General features: G+C 35.6%; 3 protein-coding genes across 3 annotated transcripts; 2 read left to right on the top strand and 1 right to left on the bottom strand.

Annotated features, from left to right (window-relative positions):
- The first annotated feature begins 461 nt into the window (after positions 1–461).
- On the top strand, positions 462–18,226 carry LOC121985611 (protein VASCULAR ASSOCIATED DEATH 1, chloroplastic-like). The gene is made up of 18 exons (XM_042539180.1): positions 462–773; positions 834–896; positions 2,806–2,856; positions 3,008–3,073; positions 3,962–4,057; positions 4,262–4,351; positions 6,333–6,430; positions 6,502–6,677; positions 7,051–7,091; positions 7,183–7,270; positions 7,366–7,452; positions 7,578–7,632; positions 9,833–9,899; positions 15,886–15,982; positions 16,458–16,519; positions 16,617–16,665; positions 16,928–17,217; positions 17,773–18,226. Exons 1-18 carry the CDS (start codon positions 615–617, stop codon positions 18,016–18,018), a joined length of 1,881 nt encoding a protein of 626 aa, XP_042395114.1. The 5' UTR covers positions 462–614; the 3' UTR covers positions 18,019–18,226.
- Positions 18,227–18,577: 351 nt separating this feature from the next.
- Positions 18,578–21,523, bottom strand: LOC121985613 (GTP-binding protein YPTM2-like). Its single transcript, XM_042539182.1, has 8 exons — positions 21,341–21,523; positions 20,742–20,814; positions 20,035–20,082; positions 19,901–19,948; positions 19,545–19,616; positions 19,262–19,417; positions 18,912–19,015; positions 18,578–18,826 (listed from the first exon to the last, which is right to left on the bottom strand). Exons 1-8 carry the CDS (start codon positions 21,352–21,354, stop codon positions 18,730–18,732), a joined length of 612 nt encoding a protein of 203 aa, XP_042395116.1. The 5' UTR covers positions 21,355–21,523; the 3' UTR covers positions 18,578–18,729.
- A 272-nt stretch (positions 21,524–21,795) lies between these two features.
- Positions 21,796–24,952, top strand: LOC121985612. The gene is made up of 7 exons (XM_042539181.1): positions 21,796–22,063; positions 22,773–22,861; positions 22,944–23,019; positions 23,644–23,693; positions 23,776–24,102; positions 24,447–24,485; positions 24,643–24,952. The coding sequence occupies exons 1-7, from the start codon at positions 21,925–21,927 to the stop codon at positions 24,826–24,828; spliced, it is 906 nt and encodes a 301-aa protein (XP_042395115.1). The 5' UTR covers positions 21,796–21,924; the 3' UTR covers positions 24,829–24,952.
- Positions 24,953–25,808: the final 856 nt, after the last annotated feature.

Here is a 25,808-nt window from a genome sequence, read left to right as displayed (position 1 = left end):
TCAATGATTTTATATTAAAGTCCTTAATAAAATATTTATTATTTTAAAATTTAATTTAATTAAATTATTTATTATTTTCTTGTAATTAAATATTAAATAATAAAGGAATATAAAAGTATTTTTATTTTTTTGGGTATCTTTTATTTTTTTAAAATTTCATAATAAAAAATATGAATAATTTTTAGAAGATTATCATGAATATAATGACAATTTTTTAAAAATTGAAATATTTAAGCTTATCAATATTTTTATATGAAATGAAATAATTAAATTTTTATTTTTAAAATATTCTAAAAATTAGATGTGTTTTTTAATAAAAAAAAATACGGATCTTTAGGAAATTTAGAAAACAATCTAAAATTCAGAAAAAACTGAATTCTCTTTTCGAAAAATGTTGCTTGCTGCAGACAAAAGTAATTATTTATTTTAGAGTTCACCTACTTTTTAAAAATTTCATGCTGTTGCTTTCCTTCACTTCGCTGTCCTTCCTTTCCATCTCCGTTTCAGGCTTCCAAAAGATCCATTCGTCTATCCTCGCTCTCGCCCTCTTTATTCCCCTCTCTCTACGCTTCTTCTCTGATGTGATTCGAAACCCTAGGATTGATCCCGATCCCATGGTCGCCTACGCTTCACCGATGGGGAACTCGGGCTCCAGCCGCTCGTCGCCATCGTCGTCGCCGGTCGCGGAGGCACTGGGCGCCGAAGACTCTTCCGGACACTCATCCGCCGCGGAGTCTGCGGAGTTCTACGATCGGCGGGTCGGCGATATACTGGTAGGTTCAATTTTCAATCTAGGCTGCTGTTGCGGTTCCTTACCTCAATTGAGATGGCAGACCCAGGTCTTGTCGAGTAGGAGCGAGGAGTACCGGCGGCTGTTTCGTCTTCCTTCTGAAGAGGTCAGTGGTGTTTGTGCGTGTAAGAATTTGCTCCTTGCAGATTGTGGTATTTTTTTTAGGTACTCTTTCTGCTTCTTGCCTTCGACAAGTTGGGTACTGGGATATGAAACATTGCGAGACCAGGATTCTAGTTAAATTCTATTGTTCATTGCCTTTTTGCTGTTACTACTTAGTTGATTGCTTAACTTGCTGACTACAGGCTTCATTGAAAGCATTCAAATGGCGTTGAAGTTGGTGGGCTCGGGAAAATTCCACCTCAAGTTTAATAACATTGAATGGCTTGCAAATTTTGTTAAAATTAGCTTCCAGTTTACATGTATGAAAGATGCCTAGCCACTCTCCATTGCCATGTTTCCCCTGCGCCAATACAAAGTAAATTGACCATATCCTTATAGTCCAACTTCAGATTCATCAAGGATATTTCTAATTCCTGACCAGAGGCATATGTCGTGATACATAATTTTGAATTCAGATTACAAGGTCTATATAGATGCTGCTGTTTACTACTTGCCATAATGAAATATGCTTTGTCATCTTCAAGAATCAATCCAGTTCCTCTAGGCTCCATCGTTCAAGGTGATATGAAATGGACAATCCAACATTGTATTTCATCAAGTTTGGGCCTTAGGAGGAGACCATATCCTGGTTATCTCTTGCTTCATAAAGTGTCGTAGGTTCAAAGCTATCACTACCAAATACTGATCGGATAGGATTTGGAAGAAGGCATAAGTTGGGGTAAGCCTCCTTATGGTATGAAAATATAGACTTTGATTGAGCTGCACCATCTTGAACACTTGCAACCAACTCTTTAGATATCAGTAGGTCAGCTGATGGGTGTTGTGAGTCATTAGTCCAGGCATGATTTTGTAATGGCAGTAGTAAAAGTAGATCGAATTCGAGGTAATAAAATAACCTAAGATACTCAGCAAAAAGGTATTGGTTGAAAAGTATGATCAACATGGCATTGCACAGGAAAAAAGAAGCTCTATTACCAATTCATAATCTAGCCAGCCTCACAAGATGGGGGGAAGTATGATGAAAAGTTTTTTGATAAAAGCTTTTAAATTTAAGTGCTAGTTTAAGTTTCTATGAAGGAGACCAAGCCCTGGTTGCAAACACCTGGTCACTGGTGGTCTGCTCAAGAAATTCTTAGACAAGACCTCTACCATATCTCTTCCATCCGTTTATCATCATCGAGCATCCTCAGAAGCTCTTTGATAATCAAAGTACAATTTCTGTACATTCTCCTATTGGAAAGAGACCTAGCTCTGAATATATCATCAATTAAACATCTCTACTTCTGAAGTACCACTGTTTCTTGAATTTTATTCAGAGATAATAGAATAGTTCTATAAACTATTACTGAATCTCTTAATACATTCCTTATAATTTGAATTTTTTTTCTCCATATTTGTGAATTCTTACTGGTTTGGTATAACACATGGAATCGTACAATTTTATATACTGAGGATAAATTATCAGTTTTTTTATCCTCTGGAGGAAGGTGAGAATAGAATCGATCTTTTTTGGTGTAACAAATTGTAATAAATACAAGTATGACAATGACACATGGAGCAACTTGCTATACTCATCTTATATGCTAATTTCATGTTAATGGAAGTGATTGATAGTTTCTCTTGCTATCGTTTTTTTATCATTTTCTATCCACCATGGATATAAGGCTCATCTATAGACATCTTGTTTAAAAGCTTAGTAGGACATTCTGTTTGGCATTTTATGTCACCAAGCATGATTTGACATTCATGATGCTTGTCAGATCATGTGGGATTTTAGAATTACCTTCTTTACCCTCAAGCCAATCTTTGTCATCGAATTTCTAGTTTTCTTTTGTTCTTCCTACACCTTTTGCCTATATGAAGTTTATCAACATGAACATTTGCATATGTAGGTCCTTATTCAAGATTTTAATTGTGCTTTCCAAGAAAATATCCTTCTTCAGGTACTTCTGTCATTACTTCATTTATGTATCTTTTTCAATTATCCAGTTTTGGTATGTTATTGATCCGATTAAGCTAATCATGCATATGCCATGGTTATCTTGGTTAAAACAACTAATTATATTTCTAGTATTTTTTGGATTTCCTTCACAGGGTCATATGTATTTATTCACCCACTATATCTGCTTTTATTCAAATATTTTTGGATTTGAGACGAAGGTAAGAAGAGATCTGCTTATTTAAATGCAATTTGAATTTGTGTGGTTCCTTATTCTGATGTTTCGTTGAGCATACAATATGACTCTTTAATTTATTGTTTTAGTATTTGGGTTTCTCCATGAACGTTGCTATGCTCACATTGGGATGTTTGAATCTGCTTGAGCACTATCGATTCACAGTTCACACTTGATGATAGTTATCTGTCAAATAGAGTGATAGTTGTTATCCTATGCACTGCTATTCTTTTGATTTTGGTCCTGTTCCCGGTAAGGTTGCAGGCATGTAAACTTTGTCATCTGGTTGAAGTGTCTGAAAGTTAGTTTTATATGCTAATCTGCTATGGATGACACAATATTGAACATATGACCCACTTGACCTCAAATATGATTAATAAAGACAAGACATGACACGACCTGAATGTTTGAATGGGTGACATTTGGGCCGGTGGGAAGCTTCCGTGGGGCCGGGCATTACCAAAAAAAAAAAGAATGGGTGACATTGGATTGAACTGTTTTCTAGGTTAGATTAGTTTTAATAAAAGATTCAATTAATCTTAGATAGATAAAATTATTTTTTGAAAATTTTACAATAAATTTTATAGTTTTTATAGATTTGTATTGACACAAATGACACGACCTACTTATAACATGATTAACATGACACAATCCTCTATGCACACCTTTGTAGCTTCCTAGTGTCAAGGCTTGAGAATGGATACTTATCTCCCGCTGTTACTTATTTGGTCAGCTTTTACTTAGCTTCCTGTATCTCTGAATATTAGGTTAATAAGTTTTCTGAGATTTTTTTATTTTTCTCTTGGTACATTTTCCTGCATTTCAGTATTTGTTACTAATATATTTGATTCTGAACATAACTTTTATTGCACAGAAAATGATATCTTTACATGAGGTAAATGCTATTCATAAGGCAAAAACTGTTGCAATTTTTCCTAATGCCATAGAAATTGTTGCTGGAGGGACAAAGGTAACTAATTGTTGGATAATTAAATTTTCAGCCCCTCATTATTTTAGTATCTGTGCAATAACCTTGACCAGTTGAGCAGGTTTGTCCGTTATCACTGTTTGTGTTTAATTATTTGGTTGCTCATAACCAATAAGCAATCACGACCCTGTTATATCTTTTTTTTCACTTTTATTTCCTTTTAAGTTTATTTACTTTTAATGGCAGTACTTCTTTGGATCATTTTTGTCCCGGGATGAAGCATATCGGCTTATCACTGATAGCTGGGCACAGCATGGCGGTGACATAAAAACCATGGTTAGCATTCTGTTTTTCTTGGTTTGTCAATGCTTTGATTATGTTCATTGAGGTTCCGACCATTGCTTCCAAGCAATGAGCTACTTCTGGAAAAACATTTCACTAACAGGGTTGGGTTGACCTAAACCCAGATGTCTATGGGAGAGGGGAGGCTATGGTAGAGTGGGGTTTTGGATTTTTTTCATGAAGTTTAGTTGTTTGTTGAAACATTTTTGTTCAATTTTATGTTAGGAACTACCTGTTGGTTTAAGTCATTTAGGATTTGATCAGATTGGTTAGTTTGAAGATCTGCCAACAAATTTGGTTTATTAAAAATGCATGTTCAATTATCTACATATTATTTTAATTAAAATAGAACTTTCGCACACCTATGTGCTTGCCTTTGAACAATCTACAACTGATGATGGGTTTATCCTCTGTTTGTTTTTGTTCCTTTAACAATATCTACAAATATAACTCTTAAATATTTCTTTGGGTGAATTGCATTATTTATCATAGTATTGAAAAAACATCCACTAATAGTGCATGCCAATACTAACTATCCATTGGCTTAGAATATGCTCAATATTTGCTCTGTTATGTATGTACGTTCTCTGCCGTGTTTAATTTTTCCCTGTGCAAGGTTGAGACATGTCAAAGCTAAAACTTTCATCTAATAGTACATTTGCTAATAGTGCATGGCAAAGCTTATTATCCATTGGCTTATAATATACTCAGATTTTGCTCTTTCATTATCAATTATCTTCCCTGTGAAGGTTATGTAAGTCTGACTGTAGTAGATTGAAAGTTGAGACATGCCAAAGCCAAAACTTTCTTCTAAATTAGATGTTCAAGTGCATAATTAGGTGGATTAACTATTTCAAGGACATCATGAAACACCTGATAAAAAGAAGGGTGTGTGGGGGGAGGGGGAGAGAGAGAGAGAGAAGACAGAAGGGGATAGATTGAAAAGAGTAGAGAGAAAAGTTTACAAACTTTTCTTTATCTCCTAGTATATCTAGTATTCACCAGATCAATTGGGTGGGGCTGACACATGACCACCCAATTTCAGATGTCCTGTGTAGCTACAACATGTACCTCCCTTGAAGAGAGCATGAGGTTTTAGAACATCTGGTATTTACCAGCTCAATGAAGGTTTAGCATGCAGGTATCCCTAATATAGGCAGTATTACATGTAGGATACCTAGTGGAATACTGCTTCATAAACAAGCCTAACATTACCCCATCCTTCATATTTCATTCTTCCTTCACATATCATTTCCCAATTATCGTATTTCCTTTTTGAATATTTTAAACTCTGAAATCTGTAAATTTCTCTCTAAATCATCATAATATTTTTTCTCTATGGCACACAATCTCATGTATTGATCTCATACAGAAACATGCTTTATGTGGAATATGCTGTGAATGGAATATGAAATAGTCTGACTGCTGAAACAAATTTAAACAGATGAAATACATGAAGTTGCTTTATAAGTGAAGGATAACCTGCTTAGAAACTTGGCTTTTTCTCCTTATCCGTGAGCCAAAAAGTATGTAATTTTGCATGGCAGCATAAAGAATTCCAGCTCAACACAAGTGCATGGACTAAAATGGCAAATATATAATGGAATTTATCATTTCTGTGTGCAGAAGCATTAGATTAGATTGTCATTCTTCCATGTTTGTTACTGTCATATGGTCACTTCTTTGGTTCATGCACAGCCAAATATCAGAACGATGGATGGTTCTCTCCTTGTCTCGATATTGTTGATGTATAGTGTCCAGTTCCTTTGCTAGTATCACTTTTCCGTTCCTAATATGTAGATTCATGGGGATCTACGTATTTATTATTTTACAGTTTTTATCATCATTTTAGTTCCTGCTTCAGTGGTCCATTGAAGATTTTCTGCAGATTTTTGGAGTTACAAAACTTTCTTTATTAGTAACTCCTTGATTTGTGCATCAATAGTGTTTGTTTTTTCACCATTTCATGACTCAGGATACAAGGTCAGAGGGCAGAAATCAAGGCAATGCCATCCTTTTTGAAAATGTACAGGAATGTAAACCATTGGCAGATGATTCATCATCTTCAAACAGGTTAATCTTGTGAACATGAACTGATATCTTTCATGATTTTCCATATATCTACTTATTACCTTCTGAACCAGATTTCAGGACACGAATGCCAGAGAGGAATTAAATGCTCTGCCGAATGGTAAAGTTGACAGGGATATCACTGTAAAGCCTCCAGAAATCAAAGAAAAAGAATGTGAACAAAATTTTAACCAATCTTCTTTGGAAACCCCTCTCATTTGGACCATTGAGGATATTGATGCACCTACAGGTGACTTTTATATCATAGCATCATCATCATGAAGTTTTGTTTGTCCCAATCCTTTGGGGTTGGACACATGAATATTATCCCTCCATCAAGCTCTATGTAAAGGACCATATCTCTAGTAAAATTTAAGTTGATCAAATCATCTTTATTACATCGACTAATGTTTGATCTTCCTTTATCATTTACACCTTTTACCAACCTGTTGTTTGCCTTTTAATTTCTCCATACTATCTTGTCCTAGGGATTCTTTTACATAAACATTCATGGACAAAAATTCTGTTTGGGTCTTTGGGAATACCGGATCATAGTTTTGTTCTGCATAGTGAATTAGTCATCCTCCTCTCCTTAAGCTTGAATTAAATTTATTCCACTGCAGTTCCAGAACATTTCACTTTTATCGCAGAGTCAAAGTTTCCGGTAAGGGATAAATCATTGTATCAAGTATTAACACTTAACTTTCTTCATATTTCATCGCATTTCCTATTGACATATAAACTTTGGGTTATAGCTCCTTGTCAAGGATTTCTTCAATTTATTTGTTTCTGATCAAGCTCTTGGCTTTTTGAAAGATTTTCATACAAGATGTGGCGACAAGGGTAAAAATTCAACCTATTGGCATTTTTATCCGTTATTATTTGGATATTGTAGTTTATTATCAATCAATACCTTATATCTTATTTTCATGCACCAGATTTTCAGTGCACTTCTTGGCGTAGGCATGAACTATTTGGGTATATTCGTAATGTTTCATTAGTGCATCCTGTCAAAGTATATCTCGGTACCAAAAGATAATTACTTTTGCTATGCCACTGTTTCTTATTTATACATGTGATTATAAAGTGCATTTTGGTTGAATCTGCCTTCTGATAATGGCTGTCTTGCTTTCTTGTAATTGTATTTAAGGTCCTAAATTCGGGAACTGCCAGGAGGTCCAAAAATTTCGTGTATACAGGAATAGGTAGGACTTCATCCTTCTCGTTAGTCTTTCTGTCTAATAAATGTATCTTCATTGTTCTCTTTTTCCTTTTTTCAATTGTAATAACCGTGTTGAGCAGAGTTCAATAGCAAGAAGTCTTTGATTGAAGGAGTCTTTAAATTTAGTGACAACTAAAATACAAATACGAGATATACACATTCAAGGAGTTAAATAATTTCAAGTGGAAAATTTCTTTATTTATGATTTGTCTAAAACAATCAGGAAGAAATTTTTTCTCTCGAATGATGGAGAACTATCCAAATGATGTTTCAGACATATGCGATGAGGTTGCAGTGGAAGAAAGTTTTTCTAATATATATATATTTCAAAATCTTAGCTTTCTTTATCTAGTCTCCCCATGATGTAGGACTTTTGAATGAACCATTTCATATTTCACTCAATTGTTCTTTCTTTCTCCAAATACAGTCTCCCATATGTGTTTTGCATTGTTTGAAATCTTATATCCTGTTGAGCGGCACGATCAAAATATACCATTCTGAAAAATTATCAAAATTCGAAACTACTTGGCACATTGTGCTTTGTCTTGACCACTATTGGGCCTTTGTCGTTCATCTACATATGTGCCTTTATCGGGCTTAACCAAGGCTCACAACATTGCGCTCTTCCCTAACCTTTTCCGAAATAGTGCATCCACAATTGGGTAAATTGCCATTTATATATAAGTTGCATTAACTATTTAAAAGTGTTCGGCATGGGTAATATATCTTGTCTTGGGTCAATCATATCAATGAGTATCGTGTCATACTAACATTCAACATTGTTTGACATTTTATGTTTGTTATTATTTTGATTTTTTGTCACACAATACAATGTTAAAATTGTATAAGAGTTAGGAATATATATGTGTTCTTTTCTTATTCTTCTTTTTCATCTCCTTACTCATTCTCCATCTAGTTCTCCACTAGTATCATATGGGATAGATTTGAACCTAAACAGTGGCGTTCCAGTTAAAGTCTGAAACTCTGGCATGGCTCATGATTTGAACCTTGGTCATTTAATGATTTATAAATAGACGATCTCTTTTATGAAGGTATCATATCTGGGATAGATTTTGACACATTTATTAAATGAGTCAACTTCGGATTTGGATTAAATGAGTTGTAGGTCAATTAAACACAATTCAATTATAACTTTCCAACTTGAATTGCCACCCCTATATTAAAAGTGGCCAACATATGCTATAGTTGAAGAGTTGAATCTATTAGAGTAGTAAATGAAAGGGGAAGAGGAATACCAAAGAATCAATAGCTAATATAATAAAAATGATTTAATTATTTGAACATTTTTACTAATGATATAGCTTTGCATAGAGATCAATGTAGGGATTTATGTAGCCAACCTAATAATATGACTGAATGAAATTGTCAATAATGAGGGTTCTAAGGCAGCTTGGTGCTCTAGCCAATGCAGAGTCTCGGGAAGGATCAAACCATATTGGGTCAATTGTACGTATCCTTACCTTGCACTTTTTGCAAGATGTTGTTTTCACGACTTGAACCCGTGATCTCAAGGTCACATGTGCTAAGGCTCCCCTTCATAATGAGGGTTCTATTTTTTTTTAAACATAAATCATGTGATGTTGAGGATTGGACTCTTGAAATTTGCTATTTGAAAATGATGGCCTTGTGTCTACAAATTAAGGATTTTTGTGTGTGTTTCATTTGATAATTTTATGCAAACTTGTTATGTATACCAATTTTTCTTTGATCTATTAAATAGATGTCTTGTTCCATTGTATACTTTGATTGGCCAAAAGCCCGAATTTTAGGAGAACAAGATTGACATCTATGTTTCATTTGGGATTAATTTGTCTAGAGAAGCTTGAAACATCATACAAGATTGAGGAGCTTTTGGTTTAGTAGTATTGTAGTATGGAATGCCAATAATAAGGTGCCCTCTTGTATGATATCTATAAGTCCTTTCTTATGCAATGTGTTAAATTTCGCTGAAAACTAAGCATCATTCCTGAGATTTTTTTTATAGTTTACATCAATAAAACTGCTAATTTTCAGTTTATCAAATTGTATTAATTGTTCAATTTGTGAAATACAGTAAAAAAGTGCATGTTACCTATGTTTATTTTTTCTTTTACTCAATATTTAGACTTCGTTACAAATATCTTGTTTCCTTGTTAGTCTTATGGCAGCAATTTTTCCAACAGTCATTTGGTGATCGAAACATCACAGCATATTAAAGATGTACCTTATGGGGATTATTTTGAGGTTCAGGTAAAGGATTTCATGCTAATATTTCATTTTTCCTATGCTAATCATGGCCTCTCTCCACTTCCCTCTCATCTCATGACTATTTTTTGGAACCATGCAACTGTAGACAGACTGATGCATTTAAACACCATAAGCAGCCAAGAATTAATCTATTGTTGTTCTATTTTTTTTTCCATTAATGAACAAATTACATATGTTTAACTTCCATGATCCTGTGCAAGAATATGCTATTTGTTTTTTATTCTTTTCTTCGCACTGACGAAACTACTGGACTCAATAGTTCTAGATTTTTATGTTAGTTATTGTATTGTTAATTACATACAAAAATATTAATTCAGTAAAACTACATGTGATGATTTTTGGTCCAGAAGTATCAAAATTTGAAGTGCCTTTTTTAGCAAGAAACATCATGTTTTCAATACGAGGCAGCTTGAAAGGCAGTCCAAATCAATGCTTCATCTTGGAGCTGTTTAAATTGCAGAATTTTATTGAGGTTACCATTATGCACAATTTGACACGTGACCAAAAAAAAAAAAATGCAAGATGGAGTTCTGACTTTATTTTTTACAGTTTTTGTTTTTAGATTGCTAGCACATTAATATCTTGATCAATAGATTAGATGTGAATTATCAAATAACTTTTCTAGTTCATATCTATTTAGTTGAAACATGAAGAACCAACAAAAAGAAAAAAGGATGAGATTGCTTGATTAAAGAGTACCAGTGTTTTAAATCGCGTAGCGTTGGTTTATAGCATTTTTGTCTTGTCATCGCGTAGCGTAAATAGCGAAGCGTATAGCGCAAGCTTTTCGTGCACGCCAATGTTTAAATTTAAAAAAAAACAAAATATACTTATATAAGTAAAATAAAAATAACATAACCTAAAATTAATCATAATAATTCATTACATGTCAAAATATCCCATAACAACAATTTAAAAAGTCTTATAATTAAAACAACATAACCTAAAAATAATCAATAGCATCCAACTCTATATCACTATCATCATCAATAGTGTCTATGGTTGGAAAATTTCCACTATCAAAAGTTGTTGGAATTACTCCTCCATAATTTTCAGCATCAAGATGATTATCTTCAACATCAACAAGACTCAACATTGCTTGTTTGTCTTTGCTTCCACCTATTATATAAGAGATACGACATTTAAGAATCAATTATAGGTGAAGTAGATATAAATAAATAATTTGCATATGCTTAGTGCTTACTTGAATTTTCAATAACTCTTTTTTTTGAATTCGTAGGAGGAACTTCAACTATGTCCTCAACATCTTCGACTCGCTTATCTGAGTCTTAAAGACACACTCACAATAGGATCACTTTCAAATAATTCATCATCTTCAAACAATTTAGTAGTTACGGGGAGAACTTGACCTTCTTTCTCAGTTATCCATTCATCATCCGAATTAATTTCATCAACTACAATGGGATCAATCTTGTCTCTCCTCCTAATGCTTCTCTCTCTAAGCTTGAAGTTATATTTCACAAACACCAACGCATTCAACTTTGCATGTTCAAGCCTATTTCTTTTTTTTGTATGAATCTAATATTACAAAGAAGAAAACATATATATAAAAATTAAAAATAAACAATGATATGAAAATTATAAAACAATTAAAATTCAAGTAAAGTTAGAAACTTAGAATACTTACCGATTCAAAAGTGCTCCAATTTCTTCCACATCCCGAAGCACTACAAGTGAGACCAAGCACTCGAATTGCAAAGGTAGTAAGCTCGGGTGTCTTACTTCCAAAACGTTCCCACCACGAGACTACTAAGTAATAACATGAAAAAAAAATTACAAGAATGTATATAATTTTAAAATATGAATGCTAGTATAATTTTACAAGAACGGTTACAAGAAGAAAATTTTACCCGGAGTTCACAACATTCTTGTTCGTTTTGCTATTGGAGTTCCAAATTCTCCTTCAGCTTTATTATACAAGTCCAATTGGATGTTTGCTTTAAGACGATCATCAGAAGACAACATCCTATCCATGCAAGTATACAATCTATCTCTAACTTCATCACCATCAGAAAATCTTTCTTCATAACGCAATTGCGGGTTCAAATAGTACCCGACCGCGTGTAGAGGATGATGAAGTTGTGGAGTCCATCATGAATCAATTTTTTTTCCAAATGGACTTGTATTTTCTGTCAACTCCCCCACAATTAAATTTTATTGTCTCTTTTGCCTTATCCATAAGTTCATAAATATATCCCATGGCTGATCTCTCCTCCGAATCAACTTCCCTTAACACACTTACAAGAGGAACAACACTCTTAACACAAAATGCAACATGTGGCCAAAAGTTGGGATCATTAATTACAATTCTCTTCACGACCTTCCCCTGAGTTGTTTGAGATAGTGGTGAACTAACCCAATCTTTGGAAGCAAACATTTGTTCAAGTGGTCTTTTAACCTTATACATACTCTGAAGAGTGAGAAATGAAGTAGCAAAGCGAGTAACAACGGGACGGAGAATTTCTTTACCGTTTGTATACTTTCTCATCAAAGAAAGTGTAGTCCCATGACCATAAAGGAACTTCACAACCATCTTAGCTTGCTCAATTGTGTCAGAAAAAATCTTCAACTTTGCAATATCCTCCAACATTAGATCAATGCAATGCGCCACACAAGGTGTCCACCAAATTCTATGTCTAGTCTCCATAATTTTTTTCCCCTCCTTAATGCAATTCGAAGCATTATCCATGACAATTTGAATTACATTTTCCTCTCCCACCTCATCAACAACATCATGAAGATATTTAAAGATCAATTCCCCATTTTTAATAGAAGCTGATGCATCAATATATTTCAAAAAGAAAGTGTCGGCGGGACTATTTACCAAAAAATTGATCAAACTTCTATTCTTTCCATCCGTCCAACCATCGGACATAATAGTGCATTCATATTTTTTCCATGCTTTTTTATGCTCCTTATATATTAGGTTGATGCCATCAACCTCAGCTTTAAGTATCCAAGTTCTTAACTCATGCATTGAAGGAGGCTTGAACCCTCTTCCATATTCCGCAATGCCCTCAACCATAGGCAACCAATAAAGATCATTCACAATATTAAACGGAAGTGCGACAGAGTAAATAAAACGACCGACTCTACGTTTCACATCAACCAGTAAATCTTTTGTATGTCGAATTTAGGGTTGTTTGTCGAGGTTTGGAACTAACAAATCCATGAAGGGTACCTTTACCTTTTGATTCACCACTACCAGAACATCCAATTGAATTTCCCCCTACACTTCCAACTTTTGATGATTGCGTACTCATATTCTGGGGACCTTCACCAATCTCTCGTAACAATTCGGTTTGTTTGCTTTTAGATGCTCTAATTTTGTCAAGTGATTCTCTAATTTCTTTCTTAATATCATCCGGAACACTAACACAAAGTGCAACCCCTTTATGAGTTTGAGCTAAATGTTCCTTCAAGCGAGTAATCCCTCCATTCGATATATGATGACAAAATTTGCACCGAACAGATTTTTCCCCTTCATTTTGATAACAATACCTCCAACCAATATCTTTTTTTTTTTTGACAAATTCGTAGACATTGCAAATTCTAACTAGACAATCAAAATCCTAGAAAAACAAAAGAAAAAAATCAGAACAAATAATTAATTAATTAGAAAAAATGAGAATCAATCCAGGCGATCTAGATCGATCCAAGGAATTGGATCGATCGAGACCCTTTCTGTTCGAACAGAAAGGGTCTGGATCGATCATTGGATCGATCCAGGGCATCTGGATCGATCACTAGATCGATCCAGACCCTGGATCGAACAGAAAGGATCTGGATCGATCACTGGATCAATCCAGGGTCTGGATCGATCCAGATGCCCTGGATCGATCCAGATACCCGACTTTTGGAAATCGCGAAATCTTTGCTCCTTTGAGAAAAAAAACGAAGAAAATGAAAGGAAGGAGAAAAGCTTACCTCCAATCGTTGTCCCTCGTCGCCGCTCACAGGTCACTGCTCGCTGCTCACCTTGTCGCTCGCCAATCACAGGTCACTGCTCGCCGCCGCTCATAGGTCACTGCCCGCCTCTCGCAAGTTGTCGCTCACCGATCGCCGCCCGTCGCCTCTGCCCTACCTTCACCTCTGCCCGTTCACGTTTCGACTCGCCTTCGCCCTACCATTGTATAAGCAATTTGCAATTATAGTGCCCGCTATGGGCCGCTAGGTCATGATAGCGCACGCTATGTGCGCTATCTACGCTTTTGTCCCGAATAGCCCTACGCTTTTGTCCCGAATAGCGTGGGCTATTCGGGACAATCGCTAAACAACGAACGCTGCAGAGCGTTCGCTGATCGTAGCGCGCGATAGCGCACTATGTAGCGCGCTATTCGCCGCTATTGAAAACCCTGAAGTGTACACTATAAGTGTAAAGGAATGATTAATTTATGCTTTAAACAAAATGTGGTCAGTGGTCACACTCGGATCATGTTTGAGCTGAGATTTAATTTGCAAATGTTTAGAGCTGATAGTTAGTTCACCAAAAAAGTTTCAAATTCTGTTATACCTCATAGAGTCAGTTGAAAATAATGTTTATAATGCATCACTAATGAATACTAATGGTCTGATGCTTCTTGATGATTAATAGCTTGATGCTTGTAAATTTTTTAGGGAATGATAAGATCAAGGTTTGAAATCTCATATCTTGCTAGAGTTTCAGTCTTTGATCAAAATGATATAATTTCAGCATCATATCATGCATGTCGATACGGATCTGATGCTTATTTATATAGTTGTACTATATATATATAGGAAATGATATGTTGCCTGATCCTCGTGCCCCACTCCCGTGCCCGACTGAGTGAGCGGAGCGCCCAGAAGTGTGAGTCAGTTGTGGATGAGCCACACACGGGGAGTTGGGCAGCATATCTTAACTCTATGATATATACTAATATATAATTATATATATGTTACTATATATATAATAGTATAATATCAGTATATATATCACCCTATATAAGAACCAACTAAACAAGGTGCCAAGGTAAAAAAAGGGCTCATGTTTAATAGCATTATCTGATGTTTTTTTGTTAGTATTGTCCATTGTGGTGTTAAGTTGTTGGAACTGAGGCGGCATTCAATCATTATCTACTTGCTACTTGCATAAAAAATAACTTGATGGCTGCTGGAGACACAATAACTTATTGAGCATATTTCAAACAAAGTCAGATTTAAAGGTATATACAAATCTAGTTTGCAATGGAGGGCCTGCTCAATCCTTCTTCATCATTGCCATCTGATAATGAACTTATCAATCCTTTAGATTTCAGAAAATAAAGCAAGCTTCCCCTTCCCTCTGATTAATTTTTCTCAATTGTAAGAAGAAACTTCCAATTGTGTTGAAGAAGAGGAGGTGTATGGAGGAAGAGGCAATGAAGAAGATGTAGACAAAGAAAGAGGTGGAAGAGGCGGCTTAGAAAGAGGAAGAAGCGGATAAAGGAAGACTGAGGAAGAGGCAGCGGAGGAAGAGGAGGATTAGGTGGACTGAGGAAGATGTAACGGGGAAAAGACATACCTTGAAGAAGTTTTGTGGAGCTCTCTAATTTCGTTGCGGAGGAGGAAGGAGTGCTTCTCGTGGTTCTCATGGCCATGTTGGAATGTGTCCTCTCTTGTGCCAATTGGTGGACGTAATGGTAAATTTGGTGTGTGCAACTGGCATGGCTCGATTATATGAGCAAGATAGTAGTGGCTATAATCTATAAGGTGAGTGAGTTTGGAAGGCAGAAAATTTAAGAAAAGGATTAATTTGTTTCTTATGCCATCCCCATCTGATGTGTAGTTTATTCTCTTTTTCTCACCAGATATTTCTGGTCTTATATCATCCCAGTAATACATTTGGAAATGAGCAGCTAATAGCTTAATGTTTTAATTTTGCATTTTCACCTGACATACCCATTGAAACTAGTTAATGTTAATGGATTCTCTTATTTCTTTTTTGTAGGGTATGTGGGATGTTGTACAAGATTCTGGTGGAGAAAAAAACTGCACTGTAAAAATATATTCTAATGTAGCATTTTCAAAGAAGACCATGTTCAAGGGTATGATTGATTAGAATATACTATTTTCTTTTTGAAGAGTTATGTTCTATAGGACCAATTCAATTTTAACGCACAGATTATAATAAAATGGGAAGTGGTTACATAACTAAAACTGACTTAAATAAAGGTTGTCACTGGGTTGTTTAAAACTATATCAAAATTGAATTGTATTGGAACATGAATAAGTGGAAACTTGCTTCATCGTGCGCTGTAACATGTAGTTCTCTTACCGATGATCACATTCAACCTTAAATTTATGTTTGCGAAAAGAGTGATAGCTGTTTGCCTTATCTTCTATCAGTTACTTGCTACTTTCTGTAAAGTTTCTACTCCCTGAACTATTACAGTTTGGCAAATGAAATTTCCTTTTCCACTTTAATTCATGTGTTCTCATCTAACTATAAGGAGTTGAAAGTTTAGTCATTTGTTTTTACAGAAAGAATGAAGAAACTTATGACCTCTCTATGTTTTTCAGGGAAAATAGAACAATCAACTAGGGAAGAGTGTCGAGAAGTTTATGCTACTTGGATGAGCATTGTAAGTGCTTATTGTTGAAAAATAAAATGCATTTTTGTATTCTTTCCCTTGCTAGAGTTTGGAAGGGATAGAGCTAATCCTCAATGATGATGTCCAGGCTCATGATATAGTGAAGCAAAAGGAACAGAACGTTCCACAACCAGGAGGTTTGTATTTAGACCCCTTAATAACTGCATGATGCACATATTTAAAAAATAAAATCTTGCTAATCTGCATCACATGATGGCTGCTTGTGTAAAACAAAATATCATGATCAAAGAAGACTAAATGTTGTAGTACTTTGCATAAATTTGACATTTAGTACCATGTATTATTAGAAATTTAGATGACAAGTGGATCATACATATTTATATGCTTGGCAATTCTGCTTGAATTGGTTTACGACAATTGCTATCGTGATAACAACAGGAAATCTTGAGCTGAGTAATTGTGTGGTTCCTCACAAAGGCATTGAATTTGAAAGACCTACTGAGTCAATAGAAAATCCCACGTCAACTTCAAAAATCCTTCTATACAACATCCATGAGATTGGCAATAAACCAGGGATTTGCAACACTGTCGACAAACAATCTAACAAGTATTCACTGCTGATGGCTGTGCTTCATGAATCATGGGAAACCTTACTTTTATATATGAGAAGACGCAGCTTGTTACCTTTGGTTTTAGCCATAGCATTCATCGTGTTTATCCTACTACAGGCAAGTTATTCCTCAATTCGTTATTTTTCTATTTTGATTGACTGCAGACATTATTCATGCTTCCGGAACAAGACTAATATCTGTTCTATTTTTTTGTTTTTTAAGTTGAAATGGTTTCCCATTTTAGTCCATTTTTTCTTCTATGCATTCAAAATGTTAACATGGTATTTGGACGATACATATAAACTAAAAGATTCTTCATTGGCCTGTCAACTTTATCAGTTGCTTCATGTATCCCCACATCTCTGAGATAAAGGACATGCAGAATTTTGGAAGATCCTGAACTGTTCAACAAGTTTATGCTATATTTCTGATAAAGACTGTTCTAGGATATAGTTATATAGGCAGTCTTAATTGAACTTGGGATAATATCAGAAGTGAAACCTATTTAGTTATAATGTGGGTACCTTAGTGCAGTATTTACATTCCTCGGTAGATAATATTCTCAATTCTATTTGAATGCAATGGTAGATAATATGTTGTTTCCATTATTAGAAATGCTAGATAGGTTGATTACTTCACCGGTTAATTGATCCTGCATTATTTGCTTTGCAGTTAAACATGATTCTTCTTCTAACAAGAGTTCCTGAAGTACATGTGGTTACTCATGGATACTATAATAGCGAAGCTATTGCATATAATGTTGAGAACGTAGAATGGTTAGAGAAGCGTTTCAATTACCTCAAGGAAGAAATGGCTATGATGGAAACTCGGTTGGAGAGGATGCATCATGAATATGCCTTGTTGAAGTCTCATCTTGGAAGTCTCGAACAGCTGAAGGCCAAGTCTCGACGCAGATAAGTAAATTTCATTGTAGCCATGGCAGCTGAACCTCTAACCTAGAAGTTCTCTTCGCTATGAACTAGTTTTTAACTTCCATGAAACCCCTTGCAGTCTGCTGAAAATACTCGAAAAAAGAACATTATAGAGCGAAAGTGTTTCTTTTACCTCATTTGTTCAGCAAACCTCAAGCCTCGGAACATTTCTAAGGTGTTTTGAGTATTTTAAACTCGTGGCAAAACGTATCGATCCAAAAGTCCTACGTTAATTTGCTTTTGATCTCAGGTCATCCACTTCGAGTTCCAACGAGTGGATAACATTAACTCGATCAAGCTCCTTTCCACTTAATTTTCTGTTCTCGAAGTTTGTAGACATATTTTAAACGAGATTCAATTATTATAGCACGCAACAAAAGTCAAGGCGAAATTTATTAAACTAATTAACATTACATGAGAAAATTAATTTCTTAAGAAACATGAATTCATTTTATATGTTTAACACCGTTTGATATTGACACAAGATCAGCACATCATAACGTGAATTCTCCGATAGATCGGACAATTAGGACGACAGCAAAAGCTGATGAAAACTGATTATACTATTAGATAATCAACTTGTACACAATTAATAGCTAGGAAAGAATGGAGCAATTTACGAATCTATGGAGAGCGAAACATAAGCATCAATCTAAATAGGTAGGAAGTCGCTCGGCGTTGCTAGAGAACAAACGCTTCAAGAAGAGCAGCAGCTGCTCTTCTGGTCAACAGGCTGTCCACGAATTTGAACTGTTGGTGGTTTGGCACTGTTCATGGCGGGTTGGCTCGCCATCCTACGATGGACAACGTGTCACCTTGCATTTATTCTCAAGGATGTGATGAGAAATTGCGGATTCAATGTAGCAAAGTAAGACATACCTGCTCCTGATGGCAGCAGTCATGGCCATGAATGCTTGCTCCACATTAGTAGCATTTTTTGCACTAGTTTCCAAGAAAGGGATACCAATCTCATCAGCAAAAGCCTGTTAGATCAGGAGTGGATGAGTCATTGATAATGGATGACCTGATAAAGCATCTGAATGATGACTAACAAAGTGAATTTATTTCACCTTGATTGTCAAACCAGAAACTCAGAAATAATGGGTAGTAAGCTCTAATCTAATTCTTAAAATAAATGAAGATGACATGATCATCTATTCACGGTGAAGCTAAAGCTGGCATGCTCAGAATCACTACAAAACAATAAGATTGTGACAATTCCAAATAACCTTGGCTGTCTCGTATGAAACAACTTTGTTTTCAAGCAGATCACACTTGTTCCCAACCAGAAGCTTATTCACATTGTCACTTGCGTATCGATCAATCTCATTCAACCACTGCTTTACATTATTAAAGCTCTCTTGGTCTGTGACATCGTAGACCACCTATAAATTCAGGGGCAGAGAGTAAGCATACACTAGAAGAAATTTTCACTTGCACGAGTCACACAATTAATAGCTCGAGGATTAGGATAACATGAAATGAACTTTAATTGAAAAGGATTCCACTCACAATGATACCATGAGCACCGCGGTAGTAGCTGCTGGTAATAGTTCTGAATCGCTCTTGCCCAGCAGTATCCCACTGAAACTCCAAGAAAACTGTTACTTCAGTACAGATACACAATATGGAACAGCAATTTCAAGGAGAGAGCTGTCTTGATGGTTAAAAACACCAGATGATAAACAAAAATTAAACCACCAACTAGAAAGGGAATTAGTATGATGAAGCTCTACAAGCATGTCATCCTAAGACAAGCATCTCTCTGGAACTATCAAGCTATTTAAGTCGGTGAATATGAGACACCAAAGATTTAGTACATTGCAAAAAAAAAGTGTGATTATAAGCATCATGATCAAAATACTCACAATTTGAAGTTTAACAGTCTTCCCGTCCTGCTCAACAGTGCGAATTTTCTAGAGAAAAAAAAATATTCTTCATCGTACACTCTAGTCAAAGCACTGTATTAACTATCTGAAAAATCACCAGTAAGTATACTTACAAAATCAACTCCAATAGTGCTAATGTAACTTTCCAAGTAGGAATCATCCTACAAAAGAAAAAATAGATCAAGGCACAACAAAGCAAGAATTAAATTTTTGCAATCAGGATCTACTTTACAAAACCACGGCTAGCATAAATAAGAATTCTACTTCCACATAGCAAAACAATATCAAATTATCAATCCTTGGGTGAGAACCTCAATTATAGATTCATGATCCTAGTGTCACTGCCAAAGTAAACACTATCGACCATCTTGCATAACAATAGAGTTGAGTCATAGCAAGTTGGTACCAATTGTCACAGGATCAACAGTTGTTACTGCTTCAGTTTGTAACAGAGGCTGGTCTGCTATAAGGAGAAGCTTGCAAAAATAGATTACATTATAGGGACTGTATCCTAATTCATGAAAAAATAGAGACAAGATGTTGGTGTACTAATGGCATTTTTGCTAACCAAATAAATTCTGGCAATGTTTCAGCACACAACTAAATTACTAAAGACTTTAATGCTCAATTCACATAAGTCGAAACAGGAAACGGAGCCAATGATTTACATAGTCCAATTTCTAACAAAAAAGGCAGAAGCTAACATCTCTAAAATCTACAAAGAAAATTTAAGACATCAAAAAGTATGCAATTGAAAAGCACAAAATATAGAAATGTTAATCTTCATGAAAAAATAGATAATTATATTCTTGCTACTCACAGCGAATCTTAGAAGTAGGCATGATTTTCCAACACCTGAATCGCCAATAAGCAAGAGTTTGAACAAGTAGTCACTGCAGAGAAACTTGCAGAACTTAGATTTGTACCAAAGTAAACGGCTTAAGATCCAAAGAAAATCAAGCGATTTTTTAAAATATTAACTATCTAATCATGCCATAGAAAATGAATCTCGCAAGATATATAGCACATAATTTCAACAAATTCCTCAAGATTTTACTCAAGAAAGCAAAAAGTATCTAGGGGACTGCACAAATCAAAAAGCAAAATTTTATAGCAGAGGAACAGGATCATAATCATCACACGGATGAGTCAGATCCATTTACAACCATGAAGGTTGTCAATTTAACGGCACGTGAAGCTCTAGATCCACCAAATTCGGATGGGGACAACGCCGATCTCAAGCAGAAACCCATGATCCAACAGAACATTTATTTACGGAATCTCACATACGAACAGAAGTTCCGATCCATAGGAAATCCCGTCAAAGCCTAAGACCAAATCCTCGACCCAATAGAGAACGAGACTACAATTCAGTTTTCCACGAGAGATCGACATTAGGGGGTAGACCGAGGCACTTACTACTCGGGATTCATCGCGGAAACAGGAGTGACTGCGGTGGTTTCCCAGGCAGCGCGGTTCGCCGGAAAAACGACGAGGTTAACGGAATCTGCGATCGAGGGAGATCGGATTCCTGCTCCGCTACTGGGCGGATTGAGAATTGAGATCCCCAGAAACGCGTCGACGTAATAAGGAGCGTCGGGTGATCGAGCGCGAGACGCGCACCAGGATGTTTTATCGACGTCTGAGATTCTTCACGTGTCATCCAGATTCGTGCTCCTGTTGCGTTATAGGTGTCGTCGTGTGGCGGACCGGACCCGTTGACTTTTTGATCGACTCCGGTTTGATTCGCTCGATTTTTATTTCAAACTTGACTGTTGGATGAATTACTTCAATAAATATGAGTTTGCTAACATTTTCATTTTACTACTATATCTTTGTAAAATCATAACATTTTAGCAGTGAGCTTAGCATATGTTTTTTTTCTTCTTCTTTTCCTTTCTAGGAAACAAGGCATTAGGTTTTTGATAGTTGCAGCCTTACTGCCTTCGGGACCTTTGCTGCCCGGAATCACTCCACCTTTTGCTTTGGCCCTCTCACCGCCAATGGGAACCGAGCGTAGTTCCAACAGCATCTCAGCTCTCCGGTTGGAGAATCCCTTCTCTCTCAAGGTTGCCCAGGTCTTCACGGGGTTCGGCATCGGCTGTGGTGTCGGCATCGGCGTCGGCCGACCCATATATCTAGGTAAGGACACCCTTTCCTGTCCCCTCCCACCGCTGTCTGATGGGTTCTCAAAGGTTCTTCGAGGCCGAATTTGGTCAGTCATCCGCCGCCTGCAATGGATCGCTTGCTGTTCGATCCCGTAGCGTTTGATACAGCTATGTGTGTGTGTGTGTTTTTTTTTATTTTTTTGTTAATGTCTTCGTTTGGGAAAAACCTCAAATTTGTTATTTGCATTGGTGATTTCGTGATTTCAAAATGTGCTCTCTTTGATTGTTTCCCTATTGTTGCCGTCATGGTTCAGCAGTTTTGTCTACTTAGTTTCACTTTTTTATGAAGTGCTGAGCGTGTGAGTGAGGGCGAGGTCTTTGATGCCATTGGTGGCACTTGCTGATTATTTCTTTTGCTAAATTGTCGGACTTTCAGATTAAAAACGTCCGAACCTGAGATCTGAATCGTCTGAATCCAGTGTTTTTTGCCCTTGCAAATTGCCAGTGGATTTAAGTTCATAAAGACGATTAGCTTCATGCACTAGAATTATGGAACGAAATCGATTTGAGTACCGTGGTTGGTTCTCAGTTCGTTAAGTAATGTTATTCTAAGCATACTAATGAATTGCATAAAAACGTGGAATCCTTGTTGTATCTTGATTTTGGGAGGAACACATTGTTACGTAACATCAGTTACTATTCTACGAATATTAAAGTCAGCAAGCAAACGACGTGTGTTGCAGGTGCAATTCCGGCAGTTCAGCAAGTCTTGATGTCTGCTAGAGGCGCAACCGATGCTTTTTCTGGAGTTGGGAGACACGTTAATAGTTCTGTAAGGACAGTTTGTAAGTTGATGTGCATATAGACCTATTTTGTAACAAACAGTGTTTTTTCTTATTTGTGCTCTTTTTTAGCTAATGAAGTTGGGCTTCAAGAACATTGAAGTTGGCATCGGATGTGGAGTTGGTGTGGGACATGGCTTTGGTGTAGGTATGTACCTTTTTAGTGTCTTAGCAATAGGAACTTACAATTTGGTTAGAGACCTTGTTCTCATTATTCCGTTAGATTATATATATTTGAGATATCTTCTATCAGATCTTAATATGCTTGACATTTTTTTTAAGTTCTCAATTTCCAACATAGCTTTCTATCTAGTTTTAAATATGTATGTGTGTGTACACTGAAGAGGAGCTTTGACGCAACGATAAAGTTGTTTCCGTTTGACCTTGTGATCATGGGTTCAAGTTGTGGAAACAATCTCTTGCAATGTAAAGTAAGACTTCCGGGACCGCATTAGTGGGAACCCACACACACACACCAAACATAATTCTCACCTTCTGATGTGCCCTCTAGAGTTTAGAGAAATCAGATTGATGGTAGAGTTTTTATTTTTGATTATTTTGAGCCACAGACTTCTTTAATTTCTCAGAAAAATGGGAATGCACCTTGTTAATGTGTTTATAATAAGATTTTTATACAATAGTTTTCTTTTCCCACTCTCCTATGATCAAAGCAATATGATAGAACTTTTTATTGTTTCCTTATAACGATGGTGTTGTTACAGACCTAAAATTTGTGAAAAAGCCAGCAATTTTTTTATTTATCTTATGGCAGGACTTGCCTTGAAGCCTGGAGTGGTTAATCGGATCCAAAATAGTTTTGGGGTATTGACTAATATTTCTATGATCATGCATTTTTCATTTTGATGCTCATATTCCATGCTTTGAAAGCAACTTATCTTCTCAGGAAATGCTGGAGAAGGCTATGATAACTGTAGGCAATGTACCTGTCTTAGCTTCCATCCAAGGTGCTATTCCTAGCCTTGGTAAAGGGGCGGTGACTGTCCCAAGTGGAAGTCCTATTGGAAATGCACAAGTGTCAAGTGGAAGAGTGACAACAGATTTAAAGTTTGGAAATACTTATATAGGACCTACTGAAGAAGTCACGCATAGTTCATATGCATCCAAAGAGCCGCTACTAGAAAAATCGATTACAAGTCACACTGAAAGGGTGATCAACAGTTTCTTACACGATCCCCTTTTCAAGGATTCTGAGATGGAAGTTAATGAAACGGTAACATGCCTGACATATAATACTTAGTCTTATACTACTAATTTTATGGTCAATTTCAGTCTACAATTTAGCATTCATATTCTGTATTTTAAAAAATTTAAACAAAATAACTATGCACTAATGAAATGGTTTGACACTGATTATTTTGAGGTTGTATATAGATAAGACCAGCACAGTTTTTTTTTGGTAGATTATAAATTCGATTAGTTCATAGGTTATTGAAATGAAACTTTTGCATTTCAAATATTGCTACTTGAATGTTTAGTCCTTGAGACGCTGAATTAACTGCTGAAAACACAACAATTTTATGCATTGCTCTGACACTAACTTTTGTTCATATTCAGGCAGGAAACCTGGACTTGGAAAAAAATGTGCTCAAAGTGGTAAGTCATTGTTTCTCTTCCGTCTCCCCAGAACATTAGATATGTTCTTCGTTGTATCGTAATCCAAAGGATTTGCTCGAAGAGATATTTTATGTTGGTAAAAGTGTGAACTTTTTTTTACAATCTTAACTAAGTCTGTGTACTTTTATCTAATCAGCTGTTGGCACACCAGAGAGTCATCGGAGACTTGATCGAGGAGAATCAGAGACTGCAACAAATACTCGTTGAGGATCTAAAAATTCCACCTTCCAAACTACAAATGAAGCCCAACAGTAAATCAAAGGCTTATTACACATGTTCTGACTGTTTCGAATGCCGAAGAAGAAGAAGAAAGGCCAGATAGGATCATTTTAGATGTAACATCCAAATTTAATTGTTTCTTTAGCAATTATTCGTCTGGATACAATATCATCTGATGTAGGTCACACAAATCATTGTTAGTAGAAAAGTTCCAACTCTTTCGCATACATATTTTTCTTTCAGCAAGGCTCGATAAGGATCGGTATTGGAGATTTATCTATTTTGAAGTTGTAGAAGTTACACGTGTATTTATTATTGATATATTTGTTAAGCCTCTTCTTATTTATGAAACAATCAAATGGTTAATATATTTAACCAGCCTCAAACCAAGTATACTCTCTAATATCTTAATGCAACTTAATATTGTCTTCCATTTAGTACTTGATACGATTTAATGGTATCTTTGATTGTGTACTTTTTATAACTTAGTAGTTAGTATTTTCTTTGATAATATAATTCACTATTTTTTTTTATGTTAATTGATATTATTTTCAGCCATACTTGTTGTCCAATTCCTTGTAGAATATTTCATTCCTTGCAAATTTAAGCCATTGGGAATATTTTTTTCGAGATCATGTAAAAAAATAACTATAGGCGATATTAGTTTTATAAAAATAATGTTTCAATTTATAAAAAATAACTTTTTCTTTAGTAAAAATCAAAGGAATATCCTTTTAAAGAAAATATCAAAAAAAACCCTATCTTTTTTTATTTTGCCATTATATTTTTTTAATAAAATATAATGAAGTGGCGTTTTTATATTATTTAAAATGAGCATATCTTTTTACAAGGATAATAAAAATAAGAGTGTTTTTTTTTTTGTAATTCGACGTGATAGGTAATACGACTATGGGGTTTGGGTTAATTTTTCCAACCCGACCTTCTATTTTGTCCGGTTCATGTGGGCCGATCAAGCAACTACACTGTTGGAAGTTTTTTTTTTTTTTTTTATTTCAGTGCCACATTTATTACCCACTTTACTCCCTCTTCTTTAATCACACTATTAAAGAATCTTTTTCTCTT

The sequence above is a fragment of the Zingiber officinale genome, chromosome 5B, assembly GCF_018446385.1.
Source record: "Zingiber officinale cultivar Zhangliang chromosome 5B, Zo_v1.1, whole genome shotgun sequence".
In the NCBI taxonomy this organism is placed as follows: Eukaryota; Viridiplantae; Streptophyta; class Magnoliopsida; order Zingiberales; family Zingiberaceae; genus Zingiber; species Zingiber officinale.
This window is presented reverse-complemented; position numbering and strand designations above follow the sequence as displayed.